This window comes from Poecilia formosa, unplaced genomic scaffold, assembly GCF_000485575.1.
Source record: "Poecilia formosa unplaced genomic scaffold, Poecilia_formosa-5.1.2 Scaffold351, whole genome shotgun sequence".
NCBI lineage: Eukaryota > Metazoa > Chordata > Actinopteri > Cyprinodontiformes > Poeciliidae > Poecilia > Poecilia formosa.
In genome coordinates, this window is record NW_006800290.1 from 214,934 (window position 1) to 239,217 (window position 24,284).

The 24,284-nt window shown below is 39.8% G+C and overlaps 1 protein-coding gene across 1 annotated transcript; it reads right to left on the reverse strand.

Annotated features, from left to right (window-relative positions):
- Positions 1–2,883: 2,883 nt before the first annotated feature.
- Positions 2,884–23,785, reverse strand: LOC103153474 (ephrin type-B receptor 2-like). The gene is made up of 16 exons (XM_007574409.2): positions 23,486–23,785; positions 14,852–14,916; positions 14,081–14,765; positions 12,133–12,288; positions 10,354–10,689; positions 9,656–9,780; positions 9,425–9,587; positions 8,126–8,234; positions 7,857–7,921; positions 7,593–7,715; positions 7,195–7,442; positions 5,798–6,013; positions 5,562–5,711; positions 4,898–5,091; positions 4,658–4,813; positions 2,884–3,701 (listed from the first exon to the last, which is right to left on the reverse strand). The coding sequence occupies exons 1-16, from the start codon at positions 23,556–23,558 to the stop codon at positions 3,593–3,595; spliced, it is 2,973 nt and encodes a 990-aa protein (XP_007574471.1). The 5' UTR covers positions 23,559–23,785; the 3' UTR covers positions 2,884–3,592.
- Between the last annotated feature and the right edge of the window lie 499 nt (positions 23,786–24,284).

The following is a 24,284-nucleotide window of genomic DNA, read 5'->3' on the forward strand; positions in this document are numbered from 1 at the left end:
AGAACTCGCTCCGACCTTAGCATAAAGATCATCTTCAAACAGAGACATGCACCCAGAAGTTATTATACAAGGAAAACAATTAGATTTAAAAACTGATGACTTCAGTCAGACTTTGTTCCATTTCAAATCCGCTAGAAAATAAGTGGATCGGGTCGTTCCAGTGGGCGAAAACACAGAACCACAAAAGAAATGATCACATTCTTATAATTTACAAAGGCATTTACAACAAGAACATAGATCACACACAACCTCACATATGAGCAAATAAATGTGGTAGTACAGAGGAATGTTTCAGTCAAAAGAGACCGTCTTTTATCTTTACACTCAAGTGAGGAAGGTTGAGCTGCTCTCACTCAACAGTTTGCAGTCACAAAATTAGCTTGACTGAAAGTTTGGAGCAAATATTTCTTTCCTTCAAATGGATGAATGGAAGAAAGCTTAATCTTTTCTTTAGGAAATTATCCTGACATTGTTTTTCTATGCTTAACCTATGAAACTTTCAGCTAACACAATAAAACATGTGGTTGCAACTTATTTGCATTTTTATACCAGTTTTCACAGTTCACTAAAGATGAAGTGAATTTTGCATTCTGAGAGATTCAATTGCAGGAAATCAGGATTTGTTTTAAGAGACTTCAAAGTTTTGAGCGAGAGCAGCAAAATATCTGAGTGTAAAAATAAGAATTTCTGCTCCTGAACAGAAAATGCATGCTTTGTTTTTTTTTTGACAGGATTATTCTTCCATACATTTTGTGCAAATTCAACAGGAGGAAGAGGTTTGACATTCTAAATATCTGAGACAAAAAGAGATTTGACAACATGTTACATGAAGCAGGAAAATCATTTCAGTTCTGTGAGGTATGAATGCAAAACTCAGTCATTTTAATGTAAGTTTGTTCCCTTTTTATAACAAAAGCTTCTTGGTCTTATGACTCTATGCATTAGCTGCATGTTTCTTATGTTTCCTGTTTGGAAAGAGAATTTTGTGTTCACAACATCAGGGAGATATATAAGAATATTTTTGCTAGCAGTTTTGGCTCAGATTATCAGGGATGGCTGGTTTTTTTCTATGTTGGTGTATTAGTGCTATAGCAGATTTAAAAAAGGAGTGAATTTCTGAAAAAAAAATCTGAAATTTTCATATTAACCTCAGAAAGTTTCTAGAAAAAATATGAAAATTTGAAACTTGGATGGAGGCCGGCTCCTGCAGAACCACATTCTGCATCTGCAGACTGTATTTTGACCCATCAGACTGAATAATCTTCACATTAAAACAATTTCCAGGTCTACTTTTTTCTTTTTTTACACCATTTTTACCAAATGATACGAGTGATGCACAAAAACTAGAACATGCATTTGATGAGAGGTAAGAAACAGATATTCTTCTTCTTCTTACACATAAAGCCCTGAATGACCAAAATCCACATCATGTCAAACATCTGCAGGTTTCCTGGTGACTCCTGGACTTTCTCAGGTGGTTAGAGGTAGAGCTTCTCCTGTGGAATCAGCTTCCAGTTTCTATGAATGAGGCAGTGGCAGTTCTAGACATGGGTGATATGGCTCTGTGTCCAGGGTGCCATCAGATCAGGGGTGGCAAGAAAACTAAAAATCTGCACATACTCTCCACTGCTGCCCTGTGTTTGCTCAGGATCAAGGACTGCAGCCAATCAATGGTTTCTTTAGACCAGGGGTCTGCAACTTTTACAATTCAAATATTCGTCTAGTGCTGCAAAAAAGACATATATGCACTGATTTATATGTTTTACTTGGAAGGTTAGTGAAATGTAACTAAAATCTATTTTTATTTTCAGATTTTGTTGTCAGGCATCAGGTAGGAGGACTTTGTCTTTCTTCTCGCTTTACTGATAAACATCCTCCGGTCACTAGAGGGCAGCAGAGGCCAGTAAAACAAGTGCAACCGGGCACCAGAGCCAGGAAAGACATTTGTTTTTAAATTATGGACATAAAGTCAGGATCTTACTAGAATATTAACATAGAAAAAACGCAATAGCACCAGAAGAAAGTTGTAAAATCACGAGAAAAAAGATGTTTTAATGAGAAAAAAGCTTCTGGAGTTATCAAAACCTGACGTGAGCAGTTCAGCAAATCTGTGTGGTTCTTTCTTTAAAACGGACTCAGTCATTTAAACAATCATTTGAAAGTCAAGATAATTTCACTCTGTTGTTTTAAAATATTAAGTATTTCTGTGTTTGCAACAGTAATACCAAGTATAACTTGTTCAACATTTCTAATTTTGACAGTTTCATGTAGGATTTCTCATAAAATTATGACTTATTCTCATATTATTATGACTTTATTTATGTAATTTAAAAAATATAAAAAAAAGGAAATAAGCAGCAAAAGGTACTGAAGTTTAACCGGTCAGTGTAAGATGTGTTTTTGTATAAAACAGTTTTTTGTTTTGCTGCAGCTCCCACAGGCAGGTGCGTCTAAAGGTTTAAATTATTTATGTGTTCCTGCTGGATTTAAGATTCACCTATTAAAGTGGTAGTACCATTTCCTTTCCAGGCACATTGTGCCATTTTAAAGCATAAACAACTAACTATGTTAACTTCAATTGTTATTAAAATGCTATATATCAAATATAACTTAAAATAAATTTGACTTCTCAGTTTAATACCTTGAAATTGGGCGTCTGTCTCTTTAAAAACTCCTGCTCCTTCTGAAGCTCCGCCTCCAGGAAGTCATCCCAACATGGCTCCTCTATTAACCCTTTAACGTTTTTATCAGAGTTGCTCTGATAAGTAGCTCCTATAATGAGCTCAGCTACTCCACCAGGTGTTTGCTAATTGCTGCTGGCTAGTCTGAAGGATCTGAAATGGGAGGAGCTGTACCTCAAAGGCGGGGCTAGGTCCACCCAGGTGTTTAGCACAGCTGAATGGTTGCCATGGAGATTAAAGGATTTCCCAAACATGTATGACAGAATAAAATCAACACTCCAGGTTCGTTTTTGATGAACATTATCACATGATGTAAAAGTAAAAAAAAAAAAAAAAAGAGAGACTTTACATAGTACTGCCCCTTTAAATAATAAAATAAATTATGTCCCAAAAACTGAAAACTCCCCTCATCCATAATGCCAAACCAAGAGTCAGGAAATCTGATTGGTAAAAGGTGTAGAAAAGAGAGCCGGAGGAGTGAAGCGACAGATGTCAGTCAGTCCAGATGTTGCCTTCAGCTGATTGTCTGTGATGTTTAAGGCCTCGAAGTCCGCCTGCCACCAAAAGCACCACATGTGAGGTCCAACAGATCAAGTCAACCTTAAACTGGAACTGCCAGGTCATGTTGGACGGACTTTCTTGTTGCTCAGTAAAGGAACTCGTGGTGGAGGTGATGAGCAGAAACAGAGCGTATCATCTCAGGTTGACTGCAACTCGAAGCTCCTGAATGCACCGTTACCTGAACGTAGCAGCTGCCACAACAACAAGCCAACGTCTCTGCGCTGCCGAGCGACGGACCCGAACGGGTGGAGTCTGTAGGGAGGTACGGTGAGGTCACAGTTTGGATGGATGCTGTTGGCTCTCCTCAGAAGTTCGGGAGGGTGCTGGCCTCCTGCGGTGGGTCCGTGGAATCACACCTCCACTGAGGTAATCTGGTTCATCTGCGCCCTCATGGACTGGATGCTGTTCAGGATCTTCTTCTGGTGGCCGGCCAGCATCACGCCTATCCTGACGATGTCCCTGACAACAAAACAAGACTGGTTCTGAGTAACTGAGGGTTCGGGCTGAAGCGGTTAATCTGATTAATCGATTATTGAAATTTAGAAATCAATTAATTGTTAACAGAATCAAAAAGGCAAACTGCTGAAAGAACAAGACAAAACACTAATTAAGCCAAAACTGTGCAAATATATACACATTTGCATTTAAAATATACATAAAAATTTCGTCCACAAATTTGTCCTACCCAAAACATCAAGTGGCAATTTAATTTTCACCTGGTTTAAATTCTGCATTAAATAAAAAATCTGCAGGATGTATCAATTTTTAAAATACAATTAATCATCAGAATAATTCATAGAATAATCCATAACTAAAAATAGTTTTTGCTTAAAGCATGGCGATTTTACAACGCTAAAATTATAAAATGTACAGAAGTGTACCACGACCCTTCACAATAAGAGTCTAAATCTGTTTCATGTGTTCATTTTAAAGCTAATTAAAGCAGCCAACAGCATCCCCTCTATTTGTGAAAAAATACTGGGTGGGTAGTTATAAGTCCATAACATAATTAAATAATGTATATATTTTAACACATTTTTAGAAAAACTGCACTAGTATTGATAATCTTATTTCAATATTTTCATTTTATTCTGTTTCTGAACTCTGGGCTGCATGTCCTTCCACTTCTCCTTATTCTGTAAAATAAACTCCAGTAGTTCCAGGAAATCCTCTGTTTCTAAGAAATGTAGGCACATCTGTGTAGCATTTTAGAATAAGCTGCAGTTGTTTCCTATCCCACTTTAATATTTAACCCTCCTTACTCTGGTTTTAACCGGAACGTCCTTCTACACCTAAACTTAATCTAAATATATTTTAGTTTTATACCTAAAGGTTTTACTTATTGTTAAGGTTCTTTTAAACGTGTTGCACCAATAAACCGATTTGAAATGTGTCGGTGGATGTAACCAGCGTACTCCATGGTCATCTGAGAAACCACGTCGAAGCTGCTGAAGCCTTCGTTGGCAAAGTTCTCCTTGTACTGGCCCATCTTGATGGCCTCCAGCCACTCATCCACCGTGCTGAAGGAGGTGAAGTCCGGGGTGCTGCGGTCCAGCAGAGGTAAGTGAACACTGGTGCAAAAACCAGAGCAGAGTAGAGACATGATGAGTGAGCGAGTGTGGGCCGGTCAGGGTGTGAAGAGTCTGTCTGCCCACCATGACGACAGCGGCGTTGTGGTCTTGAGGGTGTTGGGGTTGCGGATCATCTTGTCCAGTGTGCTGACGATCTGACTGAATTTCGGCCGATTGTTGCGATCTTTCTGCCAGCAGTCAAGCATCAGCTGATGCAGCGCGCTCGGACAGTCCATCGGAGCCGGCAACCTGTAGTCCTGCTCTATGGCGTTGATTACCTGCAAAAACCCAAACACTGATGAAAATTCAAGCTACTTTCACCAAGAGATTCACGCCAAAACTCATCTGCAGCTGCTGGATCAGCCTTACAGACCTCTCTGGTTCAGGTTCTGGTTCTGCTCAGCATCCAGAACCAGAACCAAACATGGAGAAGCAGCATTCAGCTTCCACGCACCACAAATCTGGAACAAACTTCCAGAAAACTGCAAAGCAGCCGTAACACTGTCTGGCTTTAAATCTAGACTAAAATCCCACCTGTTTAGAGTCACTTCTGATTAAAAATAACTGATAATTGACAACATGTTTTATGTGTACTGATGATTTTAATGATGGCATTTGACAAAATGCAACGCCAAATGATGTTTTTATGTTTTCATGATGCAAAGCACTTTGAACACTTTGATTCAATCTAACCAACAGGAGATAACCAAACACTTCCTGTATTGATCTCCAGTAGGGATTTACTTACATCTTGGTTGCTCATGTCCCAGTAGGGCCGCTCACCATATGACATCACCTCCCACATGACGATGCCGTAGCTCCAGCAGTCACTGGAGGAGGTGAACTTCCTGTACTGAATGGCCTCAGGAGCCGTCCACCGAATGGGAATCTTCCCTCCCTAACAGGAAGGAAGAATGTAGGAAATTTGCCACCAACTGAAAATGAATTCATCACAAGTGCTGAGGTTCTTCAGTAAGGACTCACCAAAGAGCTGGTGTATGTTGGGTCGGACGTGTCGTCCTCCAGGAAACGCGACAGGCCAAAGTCGGACACTTTACACACCAGGTTGCTGTTCACCAGGATGTTCCTGGCAGCCAGGTCTCGATGAACGTAGTTCATCTCACAAAGGTATTTCATTCCTGCTGCGATGCCGCGCAGCATCCCCACCAGCTGGATCACAGTGAACTGCCCATCGTTTTGCTTTTGGAAAGAGAAAAATCACATCAATTTACTCTGAATGTGTCATCGCTGTCATCAAATCAGATTGGTTTGTCAGGTTTTTGCTCCTCATAAAAGCACCATAATTGCCAAAAGGCGCTTTCTAATGGTGCATTCACACCAGTTATGTTTGGTCCACTTTAATCCAACTACAGTCTGTTTGTCTAGACCAGGGGGGTCCAAAGTCGGTCCTGGAGGCCCGACATCCTGCATGTTTTAGTCTCTCTCTGGTTTAATGCACCTGGATCAAATGATGGCTCGTTAGAGGCCCAAGAGGAACACTGACCTGCTGAAAAGGTTGTTACTACCACCAGGGAGAGAACTAGAACATGCAGGACGCCGGGCCTCCAGGACCGTCTTTGGACACCCCTGGTATAGACAGTCCGGTTCATTTGGGGAAGTGTGAATGTGTAATTGGACCAAAAAAGTGAACTCTGGTCCGCCTATAAACCTCCGTCTGGGTTTGGTTGAAATGAACTCTGGTTCGGTTTGAATTCATATGTGAACACCAAGCGGACTGGAAACCGAAACAAAAGCAGGAAGTGGTCTACAGCACAGGGCATTCTGGGAAAAACACCCAAAACAAACATGCTAGCCTAGCACTAGCAGGAGAAATCCTCCAACTGCTAAAATCTGACGCTACTCCAATATTGTTTCCATTTTGTGAAGAAAGAAGTGTCAATGTCTTCTTCAGAGGTTTTGTGTTGTTTCCTTCAGTGGTTCTTGGAGCAGCGCCCCCACTGGCCAGGAGGGGAACAGGTTGGTTTGACTCAGAGCAGAAAGAGAACCACAGCAGCTGGAGAAGGATCTGATTATGAAATTTTGGTTCCAATAGATGTTTCTATTTTGGTCCCCAATCGAACAGAGTCTACCGGACTATCAGGTGTGAAAACACCTTCAGACACCGACGGTAAATGTATTCGACTTTTCAAGTCAGAATCTAGTTTAGCAGCACATGGGCTGCAGAGAGGACAAACCGTAAAGTATAAATGTTTCTAAAGTTTTGTCGGCATCTATTTTCCACAGAGTGTTTGTGTGTGAAGCATAAAGCAACCTTATCAGTGACACCGAGTCTAACTGGTTATCATCTGCATGAACAGAGCAAGAGTTAACTCTGCTCACAGTATGTTGGTATCTTTGTATGTATGATGTGGTAGCATTACCCTAAGAAAGGAGTCAAGGGATCCGTTCTCCATGAACTCTGTGATGATCATCACTGGGCTGCTCTTGGTCACCACCCCCTCCAGATGGATGATGTTCGGATGGTCAAACTGGCCCATGATGGATGCCTCACTCAGGAAGTCCCGCCTCTGGCGCTCAGTGTAGCCCGCCTTCAGCGTCTTGATGGCCACCAGCATCTCTCTTTTCCCAGGCTGCCGCAGGTTTCCACTGCACACCTCCCCAAACTCACCTATCAGAAAGACGAGTTGGCAGTTTGAAAACGGACAAAGGTCTCTCAGTAAGATCTCTGTTTGTGAAGAAAGAGTTGAGCCAAGCAGCAAAGCTCCTAATATTCCAGTTTGTCCTCAAACATTGTGTTTCTGATTCATCGTCTCCTTACCTGCACCAATGACCTGCTCGATCTTGACACAGGAAATGTCGATCTCTTTGGCAAACTCTCTTACAGCTTCATTGGGATCTTCATATGTGAAGGGATCGATGTAGATTTTCACTCCTGGGGAAACTTTCATAGAGAGAAACGGAAAAGCAGCAGAGACGCATAAAAAACCTCAAAGTTAGGAGCAGCCAAAACTAAGTCCCATCTCACTAAAGACGGGTTTTGATCTTTATAACTGTAGGACAGAAGACTGAAACAGCTGCTTACTGTGGCCACTGGTGTAATGTTGGAGTTTGTCGGAGTACTCTGATTCTGGTCTGTCTGAACTCCTCCTGATGAGGAAAAACAAAGATCTTTAAAGTAAGAAATGTCTACAGATAAAAACAATGTGTTTATGTTACATGTACATAACACCAAAAGAAAATTCGATGCATTTAGACGTGCATGTGAGTCCTAGAAGTATAGCTCACCAGTTCTTACTCTGATAACAACGGTTGCCCGAGTTTGTTTACCTGCACCATCAAATAATGTCTCACCTGCGACACACGATTATGACAACAGTCATGGCGATGATAAAGACGACTCCTGCTGCAGACGAACCGATGATGAGAGGTAGCTTCTCCTGGATACTGGAGTTATACTCTTCTAACAACAAAAACAGACAAAAGATAAAGACTGGAGCTGACTGAAACAGCGTCTTGAAACAAGCCAGACTCTGAGCATGTCTGCTTCCACCTTTCACTGCCTGTGGTGTCAGAAACCACAGGCAGACTTTCATCCTCCATTATTTTATAAGGATTCTCACAAGTTGACTTCTAGATCCTGCCATGAACTAAATGCCAGACCCTGAGGATTTCAGTGTTTTGACTGGATCTTAAACAGCTTTCCACGCCCTACCGCATCAGAAAATATCCAGTTAGAAGTCCAAGAAGAGGAAAACCAATTCAATCCACAATCTGTGTCTATTACAGGGTTTCTGCAGGTTAATCAACTCAAACTTAAACTTTTTAAGACCTTTTTTAAGACCATTATGACTTAAATTTGAGACCCGTGTCATGAGAGAAATGTACAAAAGAAAATTGCATATTTTATGTAGTAGTAAGCTTTTTTACACAGAACGGACGTAGCATCGTACAGAACATTGTCTAGCTAACTGGCAATAATTTACACTTATCAACGATAGACGCAAAAAGCTAGCTTGCTAGCTAGCCCCAACAGAACGCAACGCCGATGTCTGCGACTCAAACTTTTGCTTCAAAGAAAAATCCCATGCAGAAAATAAACTACATAGAATATATGTGATTAAATAGTCCTGCCACAACAACATGTAGGACCTGTGATTATCTTATTTAAGGCCAATTTACATATTTTCTACTGAATGTAAGACTGCTAACAGCCTGATCATTTTAGATATGTGAGCGGATAGCAGACAGAATCAGCAGAACATTTCATATCCAGCAGAGACACTTAGCAATGAAAGAGGTTCGACTTCCCAAGAGAAACAAGAAACACAGATTTTTGATCTTTCCAGACACGACATTACTCTCTGTGTTGATGGTGAAATCTCTGAGCCAATCATTGCCTGTGCTGGAGGATTCAGTCTTTAATGAGACGTTTTTATTCCAACATTTCTCTTAACAACTTCAACTGACTTTAGAACCACCTTCTACAGACTCCAATGGAGGCCCTAGAAATAAAAGACTGAGTGGGATGTGGCATAATTCAACCTTCCTCTTCACCAGAGGGTTCATACAACACGCACACATGCACTGATATCAGCTTGTTGACTGAAATTTGAAGGTTATTTACATCCTACCAGCAGATAGAGGTCTTACCCATAGTAATGGTTTGGAAGAACATTTTGCCGCTGAAGCTTCCAAATCCAGCGACAGTTCGAGCTCGGACCTGGAAGACGTAGATGGTTCCAGGCTTTAAGGCCCGTATGACTGCTGTGTTGGTCTGACTCCTTATCAGAGAGGAGTTCCATTCGGCCAAGTTCTGAAACAGACAAAACAGTTCAACCAATGACTGTTTCCGTGCAGAACCCAAAATCGGCACGGATGTACCTTCTCATAATACTGGAGCTCATAGTCCAGGATAACACCGTTGGGCTGATCGGGCTGAGACCAGGACAGGGTGATGCTGTTGGGAGTTCTGCTAACTTGGTGGATGATGGACACTGCAGATGGTGCTGAGAAGAAACCAAAAAGATGCTAAGTTAGAGACAAAATGTGACAAAGCCACAAAAAGAGCACCAGAGAAAACGATTGTGAGACTTCAAGTTGAGAATGCTTGGTCTCAAAACCCTCAGGGTGCTCTCCACCACGGAGATCAGCTTCCATGTTTAGCTAGCTTATTTTCAAAGTTAGCTGAAGCGCTAAATGAAAAATTAACTCTGCTATTAACGCATTAGCATGCCAAACACTGCACATTAGCATCTTTTTTCCATCTTTGGCTAACTTATTTTCAAAGCTAACTCTGGAAACTTTAGCTAACTTCTTTTTAAAGTTAGCTTCAGTGGAAAAATTAGCTCTGCTATCCAAAGTTTAGTGGAAGTGTGCCCACGACTGCACTCGTCTTTCTATGCATATGATGGTGTAGGATCCATCAACGGTCAGTGGAATCATCCATCTGCTTTATGAGTGAGACACCACCCCCCATCTCCACTCCCATTTATTATCAGGTTCCTGACAGGAAACGTCTTTTTCTTTTCTGTCCCGTTGGATCTCGATGGATGAAACAGATTTGAAAGATGTTCACTAACCGGCCTGGTTGGTGGTGATGTTGGCGGACGTGTACTGTGGCGAATACGGACTCTGGTCAGACACTCCGTTCACAGCTTGAATCTCAAAGGTGTACTGGGTGTGAGCCAGCAGGTCGCTGATGTGGACGCCGGTGTCCGTCAGGCCGAGCTGCCGCGGGACAAACTGGACGTTGTCTCCACAGCGGGTGCAGCTGCCCCGCCGGCTGTCGCAGCTCTTACAGATGATGTTGTAGACGACGTCCTCTCGGCCTCCGCTCTCCAGCGGCGGGCTCCACTCCAGCTTCACAGACGTCTCATTCACCATGGAGATGACCCGCTGCGGCGCTGAAGGAACAGCTGGGCGGGAAGAAGAGCGTCACATGACAGACCAGCTGAACATCCCCACAAAATGATCTAAAAGACTTTTCCAAACTGTAAGCTCAGTCTAGTTATGTCTTATAATTAAACAATTATGATCATTAAAATGAGCTTGATCGTTTCCATTCTGATGATTAATATTTTTAGAAAAGTAATTTTGTTTACAGAAACATCATAATCCATTTAATTTTCGGTTTTGGTTTAATTTAAAACATTTTTCTGAACAGTTCTTGAGACGACATTTGTAGTAGATTCTCGCTATAAAGCTGAATTGAGCTGTAAGTGGATTTTATTTTTTATTTATTGTTTTGGTTGTAGTGTTTTATTTTTGGGTATTTAAAATATCTTCCAGCTCCAGTGTTAAAATGTTCTTTACGAAATGTAGATGTATTGGACTTTGAGAGCCTGCATTATGACAGCATTATCAATATAACACTTAAAACATTCTCAAAACAACAATATTATAGTTTATAGTTGGCCACTGATAAAACGGTGAGTTGTTTAGCATTGATTGACAGCGCTAAGCCCCTCCTCCTGGCTCTGATTGGTTGTTTCTGGTTCATTTCTTCAGATGACAATATAAGCTCAGGAAGGAGGTGGAGAAGATTAATATTTTCACAGATTATCTGAATCATATTACAGTGTCATGACAGGGTGACAGTTTTAGCATATGTGTACATAAAGATAGCATTTTTAAATAAATATTACAAACTGCAGCTTTTAACATTCATTTGATTCAGGTGTTTTGGAGGAGAGCCTCCAAACGTTGGAGGATGGTCACACTAATTAAAATAAATGCTGAATCAAACATCATTCTACTTATTCATGTCGTCAGATTATTAATCTGTTGTCCGTACAGAGTATCCAAAATTATGCACAGATAAAAGTAGAACTGCTTCAGCATATTTTTACTCAAGTAAAGAAAAAATTATCCGTCCTAGAAATTATTCAAGAGTGAAAAAGTATTTGGTAAAAGTCAAGTGTAACTGATCAAATTATCAATCAATTAATATCTTTAAATAAAGTCATCAGACGGACCCAAATATAAAGTTAAGTGGAAATGTTGGGATTTTAAGGACCAAAGTGACAACAGATATTATTTTCAACATCAGTTTTTTTCAATAAAAACTTTGACAAAAACTGCAGGTGTGCGTCTGTTTTTTGGTTGTTTTTCATTCAGTGGGCAGAGAATCCAGACATTTTACTCAAGTAAAAGTACAAATACTTCATAATAAAATTACTCAAAGTAAAAGTAACGTTTTCAAAAATGTAACTGAGTAAATGTAACTACCCAACTCTGCTTATTCACAGCTCTGCGTGAGAGCAGTTTATATTCATCATCATCATCATCATGCATGCGTTTTGTAAAACACGCTGCATCGTTGCGGACCGGCTGCTGTAACTTCCGGTGTGTTTACGTACTGGTGCACGGCATCCGGGCAGGGTCGGCGTCAGCGCGGTAGTAGCCGTTACGGCAGATGCAGTTGGTTGCTCCGTCGCTGATGGTTCGGCTGTTTATGGGACACTGCAGGCATTTCTCATCTCCCTGTGCAGCTTTGAAGAAACCCGACGCACAAGCTGGAGAAAGAACAGACAACTGAAGGGTCAGGAGGGAAACGAGCAGCAGGCAAGCTGAACATGGTCACATGGCGCCACTTTGCATCGTTTCTGCTTGTTGTTACGTAAACAGTCCTGACAGACATCAGCGCTTGACATGTTCTGAAAACAATATTTCTACGTTTCTTTCTTGCTCACATTTTCTCCTGAAAGCATAAGGCCTGCTCATGTCTGCGTCTGAGAAAGGTCAGCTCACTAACATGACAGTTACAGAGACCCCGACAGATGCTGTCACTTTTCATAACCTGTTAGAACAAGGGATGCAACCAGGGCAAAGGAGCAGAAGGAAGCAGGCAAACGGCAGAGAAATGGCTGTTTTAAATTATAATCAAACTGTAAATCCTGTAACCTTCACACTCACAGGCAGACCTGAAAATAAATTCAGGTGTTACAGCAGCAGTCTAATCCTACACTGACAAACTGTAGAAAATGTAAAATGTTAGTACAGTTATGCATAATGGGAAAGTCTCTGTTAATAAATAAATGCAATAATTATTCCTGAGTTATTGCCAAGGAATCAATTTTTATAAAAGGAATCATCAGTCTGACATATTGAAAACGGTGAATTTACTAACTCAACAACTTTCTATGGAAAATAATATTTAATACGTAACATACACTGTAAAAAACGTCTCTTAATTTACGGTTCAATGCCATAATTTAGAGACGTTTTTTACAGTGTAGGATCATCGCTTACACTGTAAATAACATGATTATTTAATATATTATGATTATTGGTTTGCCCCTCCGTTTTCCTTCTTTCTTAGTTTCCTTTCTCCTTTCTGGATTATTCATCCATCTAAGTTAATACAACAAACATGCAAAATATTTCTTAAATTTTAGATCTAAAATAAATAACATTGTTTTCCTAAAAAATAAATAAATCAGCCTACTTCACTTGCTTTATCTTTGTTTTCTTACTTTTGACCTGATGATTTTGGCTCATGTGACAGAAAGTTTAGACACCCCTGTATTAAACCTTTATTCGCTTTGGGTCGTTCAGGCTGTACCATTGCCATAGCAACAAACAGTTACAGCTGTAATTGGTGCAGTCATATTAGTGTTGTTCAAAATGTTTTATAATGCATAGTGTCTCATTTCAGCGGACAAAATAAGTCAAAGTTACAAAAGATTCATGTAACTTTTGTACATGAATCTTACATGTACAAAAGTATCCCCCTTTAAGATTAAAGGGGGATACTGCCCCTTTAATCTTAAAGGGGCAGTATCATGTAAAATCAGCTGATATGTTATAATGTTTTTCCTTCATCGAAAACAAAACTAGAGTGTTTTGATTCTTTCATGCATGTTTGAGAAATCCTTTAATCTCCATGGCAACCATTCAGCTGTGCAAAGCACCTGGGTGGACTTAGCCCCGCCTCCGAGGTGCAGCTCCTCCCCCACTCAGCTCCTTCAGACTAGCCAGCAGCAATTAGCAAACACCTGGTGGATGTGCTGAGCTCATTATAGCAGCTACTGCTCAGCAACACTGATAAAAACATTGTTAAAGGGTTAACAGAGGAAATGGCAGGAGTTTTTAAAGAGACAGAGGCCCAATTTCAAGGAGTTAAGAAGTCAAACTTAAGTCATGTTTGATATTTATAGCTTTTTTTTTATAACAACTGAAGGTAACATTGTTACTTTTTATGCCATAAAATGGCAGTATGTGCCTGGAAGACACATGATACTGGCCCTTTAAGGAAATGTCCTCTTCAGCATCAGACCTGAATGCAGGCAGCAACGTCTTCCTTACCTTGGCAAAGTGTGCCGTTCTCCAGCGCCTCGTGCCCGGCCTTACACATGCAGCGGCCGATGGGAACTATCCACTCCCCGTCCCCGTTGCAGTACAGCTTGATGGGCACGTCCACCTCCTCCCCGTTGGGGACACACACTCCCCTGGCCGCCACCAGAGAGGTGCTCTCCGCTCCGGACAGAGTCTCAGGGAACACCGCCCCGTTCTGAATCACCCGCGGACATTTCCTGTAGTACACCTTGACGGCGATGATGGACATGCAGGCGCCGTAATCCTGGAAGGCCAAGTAGAATCCCTTACGAGAAACGGGTCCGAAACTTCGAACTTCACTGTTGATCTTCATTATGCGTCCTCCCAGTTCCACCTGGGAGAAGCTTTCGTCGGCTGCTATCGTGTCCACCTTCACCCAGGGGTTCTCCATCCAGGGCGGGAACGCCTTGCTGGCCACGTCCGAGTCCGACTCGTAGTAGTACAGGTTGAAGGTCTCCTTGCAGGAGCCGGGAACGTTGGGAATGGAGCTGCAGTCCCGCACTGAGAACTTCATCTGGACGTGGATGCGCTGAGCGCCGCGGCGCTGGATGAACCGGGTCCGGATCCAGTTGTTCTGGCTGTTGTCAAAAACATTGCAGACCTGGTACGTTCGAATGGTATTCATGTGTTCATCATAGCCACTCACTTCTTCCCACTGAGACAGAAACACAAACACAGGCAGAGAAATGTTACCTTTCACTTTGTTTCACTTTGTTTAATTTACTTTCACCGTTTCCTCACCCCTTGTGATGGGTAGATGGTCCAGCCGAGTTCTGCTGTTGCTGTCGTTGAATCCATCAGAACTTCTGCAGAAACGACAAAAGGAGGAAAAGAGTGTGAAAGAATTCAACTTTTTTTGTTCTTTCAGAAACTCTGGAACTAGAAGACATTTTAAATACCAAAGTAAATAAACAAAACAACAGAAAGAACAAATAAAACCAATCATGAAATCTCTATACCAAACTGTCCTTCAAAAAAAGGGACAGTTGAAACTAAAGAACCAGATTGAAACTTTTACCATCCAGTTTTTGGTAGAAAAAGAGAGAAAAGGGAAAAATGAATTTATCATGCAATTAACTGATTTATTGCTTATTGAACCTGTTTTGCTAAATGCTGTCAGCAGCTGGACACCAGCCAAGGTCAGGAACTCCTCAGACCAGAGAGGATGACGTTTAATTCAGGCGATAAAAACCTGGACTGAGTTTTTGTCTCTGCAGCTTTGAGGTTAAAAACACGATGCTAAAGTTTGAGGCTCGATCTGCTGGTTTTCTGCTGCCCACAACATTTCTCATGATTATTTCCTGTTAAAATTTGTTGTTTATTCTGTTGTCTTCAATTACATTTTTTTGTTTCCATGTTCGGCAAAATGAAACAAGCTCAAACTGAAATAATTAGTCAGGACTTTGGGAAATGACTGTCAGGGTTTGGCTGGTTGGGAGAGACGTTAAAATGTGAGCAGCACTGCTGCAACCAAATGGCCCATTTTTCCAGGTGATCGCTTCCTGTTAGCGTCAGCAGCGATTAATGAGGAGCAGGGAGCGAGTGGAGAGCCAGGTGTTGGAGCCACAGTTGGGCAGGAACAAAGAGGCCACCAGCGCTGACCTGCAGCACATTTCAAATTAATCTATTCACCCCCACAGTTCAAAACTCAAATTCCCACAAACTGCTCCATGCTTAGTGTGTTTTTAATGTTAGTAGCTTCCATTATGATGCCATTATCATAATGGCATCATTATGATAATGGCATCATTCAGTACAATATTCTCGTTCGAGAATATTGTACTGAAATCACATGTAGCGACACTTTTTAATGTTGCTTTAATTTTTGAAAAACATCTTCTATTTTTGGAAGAAAAAGTCATTTCAGAGGCTCTGTGGGTGCAGCGCTCTGCTCCAACGCTGAAGTTGAGATTTTAGATGTCCAAAGTTTTCCTCTCCTCTCTGCTGCAGCTTTCTGTCTGCTGGCTGCAGCACTGCTGGCTGCAGCACAGCCCGGTGTGCAGACACAAATCATCACACCTTTATGACTTCACTAGCTGTCACTTTGAGTTTCTAAACTGTCCGTATAGAAAGTGTGAGTTGTGAACCCAGGTTTTAGTTCAGTACAAACAAGATGGCAAATCTTGTTTGTACTGAACATATTGACCAAAACTTAATTGTTCCATTGATTAATCAATTAATCGGATGAAAAAATGGGACATTCTGCAAAATTTTCTTTAAAACGCCTTTTTAATGTGATAAGTCTTTAAAAATAAGAAAATAAACAAATAATTCAATTTCTGCAAAAACTGCAATAACATTTGATCATTTTTGCAGCTAGAAGCTGATTATTATTTTTCTATTAATCAATTAATAATTGGACAGCAAAAGGTGTTTAAAAGGAGATTTTGTTTTACAGAATTTGAACCGGGTGAAGCTAAATCTGTCATTTGAGGATTTCTGTACATTTTTAAATTTTTTTATTTATCCATTATGCAAAATGTTTGTATTGTTTGTTCAGTTTTGGCTTAATTACTCCTCTGAGTACGATGTTTTTTCTGCAAGAAGACACTTTTTCATGATTTTATACTATATTTAGCTATTATACTATTACTAAATTAGTTGATTAATATTTCATTAATTGATTAATCACAATTAATCCAATTAATCATTTCAGCCCTAAGGATACAGTAATTTAAATATTTTTCTGTTGTCCATAATGCCATCCATCGGGTATAAAATGATAAATTAAGATACAAAATGGTATTTAATTAAAAATAGTAAGTTGACTTAAAAAGAAATCATTTTAGTAAATTACTTTGAATTTGTGGATGAAAAGTTTCTCCAACTCACTACTGGAGCTGGATTCATTTAGAAAAAGTAAGTTGTTATAATTTTGCTTTTTTTTCTGTGTTGGAAAGTACGAACTGACTAAATACTGCATCAAAGTATAAATACTTGAAGATTTTTTTATTTTTCATGTTACTTTCTAGTTCTCCCCTCACTACAGCTCAGAGGGTTTAAGTCAGTTAAAGAGAGTCGGTGCAAAAGGTTTGGACACCCCAGGCACTAATAAAACTAAATTCAGCTGACTTGACACTAATTGTAGATGACTCGCTCTGACTGTGGCTGAATGAAATTGGGATCCACTCCTGATGAAAAATGTATAAACACTCAGGATCTGAAGCTGTGGATAAATATTCTTGCTGTCTGCATGTTTGGAAACGTTCTCCAAGCCGCACATGACATGCAGAAACAAATTCGTCATAATCAGAGGGAAGGAGAATTAAATACGCGAGTGAATGTGTGTTAATAATGAAAGACGCTGCTGCAGTTCCACATTTAAAATGTATGTGGGCTCGGCACAGCTGGAGCTTCTAGTGGAAGATGGAGAGACAGGTGCATTAGTGTCTGACGTTCTCCTTTCTGCTGCATATTTATTAGAGCTGGTCCTCATTCCCAGCAGTACAGACAGAAAAAACAGCTGGAAATCACCTGGAATACCAGGAATCCCTGCTAAACTTTTACATAAATTGTTTTATATCAACTTGACAAATGATCTTCTGTTCAAACCAAAACCTAGTTTGCTCCACAAAGACTTGGCTTTGTAAAATATGTTTGCTTTAATACTATAAAAAATAGAAATGCATGAATTTAATCTTTTCTTTTTCCCTGCAGACTGTAGTTAATTAACTTTGATTCTTCCAACTGGCTCCATCTGTTCCTGCAGTTCTGCTGCATGGATGTAGAGGGCGCTCTTGTGCTTCTGTCCTCCTGCATGATTCAGTAAAAGTAGGCCAAAGAGGAGGAGAGAGTGGGCCAACTAAGCCCAGCACACATAATCCTACTAGGCTGCATCACATAATATATGTCATGATAGATCAAACCAACAGAGACGCATCATAAACTCCCTGCTTCACGTCACAGCGGTGGCTGTTAGCCAGCTTCCAGCGCCATACGGCTCATTTGGAAAAAATCGTCATGACGACAAACATGCTAAAAAACTGACCAGTAATTTCAGATTTTATCTCCTTAGCAATCAGATTCAGCGTTGATTGTTTCATCTCCGTATGGCCTCGATGAGGAGCGGTGCAGAGGAGATAACGCACATATTTTTATTGCTTTGAGGTAAAATCCTCAATATGTCATGTTGCTGAAGAGTTGGACCCAAGATGGAGGCAGTCAGAGGCAGAAATATTTAGAGATGTTAACAAAACGAATACACAAAGAAACTAAGCAAAAAAGAAGGAAATGATCAAAATACAAACACAGAAAAACCCAAACAATCCAGGATTAAGAATAAAAACTAACAAATATGTTTGCATCCTTCCACAAAAAAATGAATAAATCAAATCATAAATTTCCCTAAAGTAACTTCAAACTAATAAAGGTCATAAATCTTATTTTATATCCTGCAGCACCTTTTGTAGCAGTAATAGCAGATCCCAGTCCTTCACAATAAGCATTTATATTAGGATCAGGACAGTTATGTGTTAATTTTAATTAAATAATTGCATTGATTTTAATAAGCTAAAAGTTTTAACAAAACTAAACATGTTTTTCTTTTCTTTTTTTTTTTGCATTAAAAAAAATTCAGAGCTGGAACCTTTCCATTGTGTTTCTGGTATAAAACTGACGCAGGCGACATCTGAACAAACAGACATATGAGCTGAACAATAATGAAGATATTTAAAGTTTTTAATCTGTTCTTCAGGTTTTTCAACCATCAGGTTGGAGTAAAGTTCATCTCTGATCATTCTTCCTTTAGAAATGTGGATGCTAACATTAGCATGCAACATGTTTAGCACTGCGATGCTATTTTAGGCTTGAACTCCTTTTAGCACAACTTGATTCAACAACCTTCTTTACCAGCGTCCAATCAGATCGTTTAGAAACAGAAGTTAACCCATAGTGGACCGAGAGAAGCAACTTTGTCGCTGCTGTTAGCGGATGTAGCTTGTGCGTCACATTAACAGGCATGCCAGAAATGCTAATACAAAAGTTCCGGCTCAAGACTTTTGTATGTAGAAAAAGAAATGCGATTGATTATGTGACTATTTTTAATGCAATCAAGCCTGAATCAGCTTACTCAGTCATAGTAAACGCTCTGGAATAAAATAAAAAAATATTTCAGGCTAATGTTGCATGAATCACTAATTTTCTGGACATTTTGCCGAGCTGTTGGGAAACCAGTGGGTTCTGGTACGTGATTGTCCGCTAGAGATTGAGTAAGTGGACTAAAACTACTGACCCCCTTGGGAGAGAAAATATGCTCGAGTGAATATATGCTACAGTAAAACTGATGCATCAGTGGACAATGAGACTCAATGTCTCGATGCTCAGTGTTTGAGCTTTGAGGTCATTCCTATCAGGACATCTTTATCCAAACCAAAACACTGAGAGAAGATTTTAACGTAATATCTAGACATTTATGTCTTTTTGTGAATCTTGGGTTATTGGCTTTTCTTTGTTTTTTTCCTCATGTTTCAAAAACATGAAAAAACAATATAATGCAATATCAGGATGCTGAAATGAGTTTGTGTTTCACTCCTTTTTCTATCCACATGGATTATTTATCAGCGCAGAGAAATAATAAAGCCTCCAGGATGAGAACACTCTCTGTTGTGTCGTGATTCTGCATGTTTGCACTCAGAGATGACTAAAAGTGTCCCAAGAAGCACATTACGTTGATTACATACATGTCTACTGGCACACAACGAACAGAAATGTTACAATAAATCTCATCAATCTGGAGCACAAGAACAGGATCCACCACAGCAGACAGGGCGAACATGGACGCCCCTGAGGGGCTGCAGCACGGTGAGGCGCAGCAGACACGACAACCTACGACCCAAACGCAGCAGCTGCGCTTCCACCGACCAAATAATTACACAATTTATCATTTCTGAAATAAATTTGCTTAACGGAAACATACCAATTTCGTTTTGACGGATGAGGTAATTTTGTGGCTGAGTCAAAGTTGGTTTTATTTTTTTCACATCACACGAGTCACATGACTGGAACAGGTGTGCAACAGATAAACCACGAAGAAGAAAACGACAGGAAGTAGCAGGAGGTTGATGGCGCAGCCGTCACTGCACGATCCGTACCATCGGCTAATTATCACGTTTGTTTCCTTTTTCTTTTGCATATCATTGTAATCGTAAAAACAGTATATGATTTAAAGACAATAACAAGAAATAAAGATTAAAACAATTTAACCGATTTTTACAAGTCTGATTCTGGAAAAAACAAATCGTGAATAAATGTACAATAATCAAACGTGAGGAAAGATATAGTAATAAATTAGTGTTTCTGATCGGTAATCCGATAACACATGTAGCTAGTCTCATTAAATATATGATTACTATAAAATAAGTGTCTTTTTATCGTGTCCACCAGGGGGCGCACTGACGGTAACCACTAGCTAACAGTCCTGTGACTCCAACACAATTTTCTACATATAATCTTTTAGCTACATTATGAGAACTATTCATTAAGAGAATTGAAGCATTGTCTTGGAAAATAGTATTTTAATTAATATAAATAAATGTTACACTTTGATGATGTACATTTTAGGAATAATCCTTAAGTATTTCTTCAGCGCAAATGAGCCAAAGGTACGGATCGTACAGTGACAGTGGGATGTTTTTTTTATATAACTTATCACATGAATTAATGTATTCACATGTGATTTTCAATTGTGAAGTTGTTTTTCTGACATTAGTCGTGACAAAGATTTGAGCACATTTGTAATGGAAACGCAGTCAGTGTGCAGGAACAGCAGCGCTGAGCTGAGCATGCACACCATCAGCTGTGGAGAAGAAGATCCATGAAGGATTCAGACTGACTCACATTCAGGTGATGATAGATGAAAAGAAATGCTGGTTGGTACCAAGCTGCAGAAAAACTCAGAAGTGACTGATATTGCAACGTGAACCAGCATTCACATCGAGAAGAAGAAACAGCAGCAGCTCACAAACCAGAGACAGACTGAAAGATGCTGAGGCCTCATGATGGTGGAGCAGCAGCGACTCAGTAACACTTGAAGGAGTCTGCTTAAGACTGACATGACATAAACATGTTATGAACACTTTTAATGGACTTTTTATACAAGTTTTAATGTAACTTTGCATTGAAAGTGCCATTATTTACAGAATGACATTCATGACAGCAGTTTCTGACAGGGTCTTATGCACACACTTTTAATAAAGTCTTACCCTATTTTCTCCTTTTCCAATTGTTTTCAGTCTTTCAATGAGTGGAAGAAGAGCACCTGTTGCCTGTTGTGTCTATGGGGCTCAACACTGCCCCCTATCAGTGAGGCACAGTACTTTCTGCCTCACTGCGCATTTTCACTTCACATTTATGGCCAATCAGAAGGACTAAATATGCCACTTATATTCATTAAATATATCAGACTGCAAAACGTCAGCAAATGTAGAACACGTGTAAATAACAGCGATAAGCATGTAAAAAACTGCCTGCTTCATTCACTAAATGTGACACAGCGCCCCCAGAGGTAAGACGCAGCACTGCACTGCTTCACCCGAGTGTGAAAGCTCTCAGGATGAGCCATGAATATAATGTGCTCAGATATTTTTATCAGTGAGTTCTTGGCTGCATTATTAGCTCTGCCGCCTCGCTGCCTGGGTCGACACGTTCTCTCTGTGGATTCATGGATCCTCTCCTGGTACACCGGCTTCTTCCCACAGTCCAAAAACCTTCATGTTCACTTAACTGGTTACTCTAAGCTGCCCTTCAGTGTGAGAGAGTCACTTGTCATGGAGTACGATGTGGTCCTGTTATCACCTCTTACCAAATATCTGCTGGAGGTATGAATAGGTCTGTCACAACAATAAATGTATTATTTATTGCCACTTGTGTCTATGGGGCTCAGTGCTGCCCCCTATCAGTGAGGCAGGGTCCCATAAGTTACATTGTCCCATTGTAATTTATGGGACAATGGGATAAATTGTCCCATAAGTTATTGTAATAAACAGTAGTATTGTTTTGAGACCATTTTCAACTTATATAATAGTAACAATGCAAGAAAACATTCTCAAAGATCAATAAATTTAAATTCAAATGAACATTTAATACTGGAACTGGAAGATATTTAGAACATCCAAAAATAAATAAGCAAAGCAACAAATAGAAAGAATTAAGGGGACAAAATTATCCTTCAGAAAAAGATCAAAAGCATCAGACTGAAGACTTTATCCTGTTTTTGGTAGAAAGAGAAAAAAGAGAAATGGAAATATAGAGCTCATTTTAATTTATCATGCTAATTGCGACAGGCCTATATATGAACCAACGCCCCTTAAACTCCTCTCATTTTTCAATAAAACATCTGATAGTTTATAACTACCGTTTTAAATTAAAAATGCGTGAAATTAGATTTTTAAAAAGTAAATAGTCTCTACCAGACGGACGAAATGAAATCAAACCCTGCTGCAGTCCTAACCAGACTTTATATTACTGCTGAATTTCTTCTCAATTTAAACTGATTAAATGCAAAACTAACTTCACAGATTTAGACATTGGATAATTGTGTGTGTTTTTAAGAATCTGTCAGAAATAAACAACCAATTAACTTCCAGCTCCAAACGAAAGCAGTTCTCTAACGCCCTGTGGTGCAGACAGAAGCACATTTTCAATGCTAACTTCAGTTCTGCCACTTATAAAAACAGAGAGAATTGGTGCTAAACATCCATTTATGGCAGTTCATCACTGAAACAACTTTGGTAGAAAATCTGCCAAAAGCAATCCTTCCCTGAACACCAATTTGTCTCAGAAAACCAACCAGACGATGGTGAACTCAAAAATATTCGTGTCAAGGATCTCGATTCCAGAGAACGAATTGAATAGTTTAACCAAAAATAAACAATAATTTAAGGTTTTATTTGAAACATAAGTTTTATTTCTAATCATTTAATTATAAACAGCTTCCAGAAGCTGTTTGATAAGAATTTAATTATCTCACTCTTCACAGATACTGGTTAATTTCACCGTGTTGTGTGTAGGAAATTCTTTAATTAATTTCAGTATAATTTTGTTTTGCCTTATGGACAATCCTGAATAAATGTAGCATCTAATTTCTTTGTGCTTGTTCTGATTTGGACCAAACTCCAGGTGCTACAGTTACTTTCTGAGCTGCTGGGTCCAGTTTTCACAAGCTGACAGGAATACTGCAGGTAGGCCCCGAATCTCCCAAAATCCTACAAAATCAGCAGCTGGCTCACATGTTGAGCATAAATAACGATAATATTAACAACAGTAGCAGTAATAATAATACTGCGAATAATAAATGCATGGAATGTTTTCCACCTGCAGGTTCCTCCTGATGGCAGCAGCAGAAAGATGAACATAGATGTGTGCAGCAGACAGGCTTACCTTCCACAGCCCAGACCGACGGCAGCATCCACAGAAAACACACCACGTCCATAATCACAGTTATCCCGCGCATCTGAGAGTGCGATCAACAAAAGGAAGAAGAAGAAGGAAAGGAAGGAAGGCAGGAAGCGATGCATCCGTCCAGCAGCAGCGGAGCCCTGGCTGTGAATTCATTCAGAAACATGGAGCTTCATCCTCGTCATCATCAGCGACAGAAGGGATCATGGCTGGGATCGTTGCTGCTGCCGCCGCTGCGGCCGATCAGTCTGGGAGCAACCAACTGGAGGGGGGGGGGAACAATGGATGGATAGATAGATAGATAGATAGATAGATAGATAGATAGATAGATAGATAGATAGATAGATAGATAGATAGATAGATAGATAGATAGATAGATTTTAGTTTTTTTAAACAAATTACCATTTTTATTGTAATTTTTTATGACTATTTAATTGTTTTTGAATATGTGACAATTTGTAAAATATTGTACAGAGAAAGAAAAATAATCAAATTATGAAATATAAGTTAAACTCAAATCTCCCAACTTAGCATATTATTAGTTTATTATGTCACATTTCAGCATCAAAGTGTTTTACTTTGAAAGCATAAAAAGCATCAGATTGTGAACAGTTGTGAAAACCAAAAACAAATATTTAATTTTGTTAAGTTTCATTGTTAAAATAATCAATACATATTGAGGATTTGAAAGGGGGCTATACTCTTAAATATCTAAGTGAAAGAAATAACGCACAGAGACGTAGTTCTTGCTGCGAGGCCGCAGACGAGCCGGAGATTTATT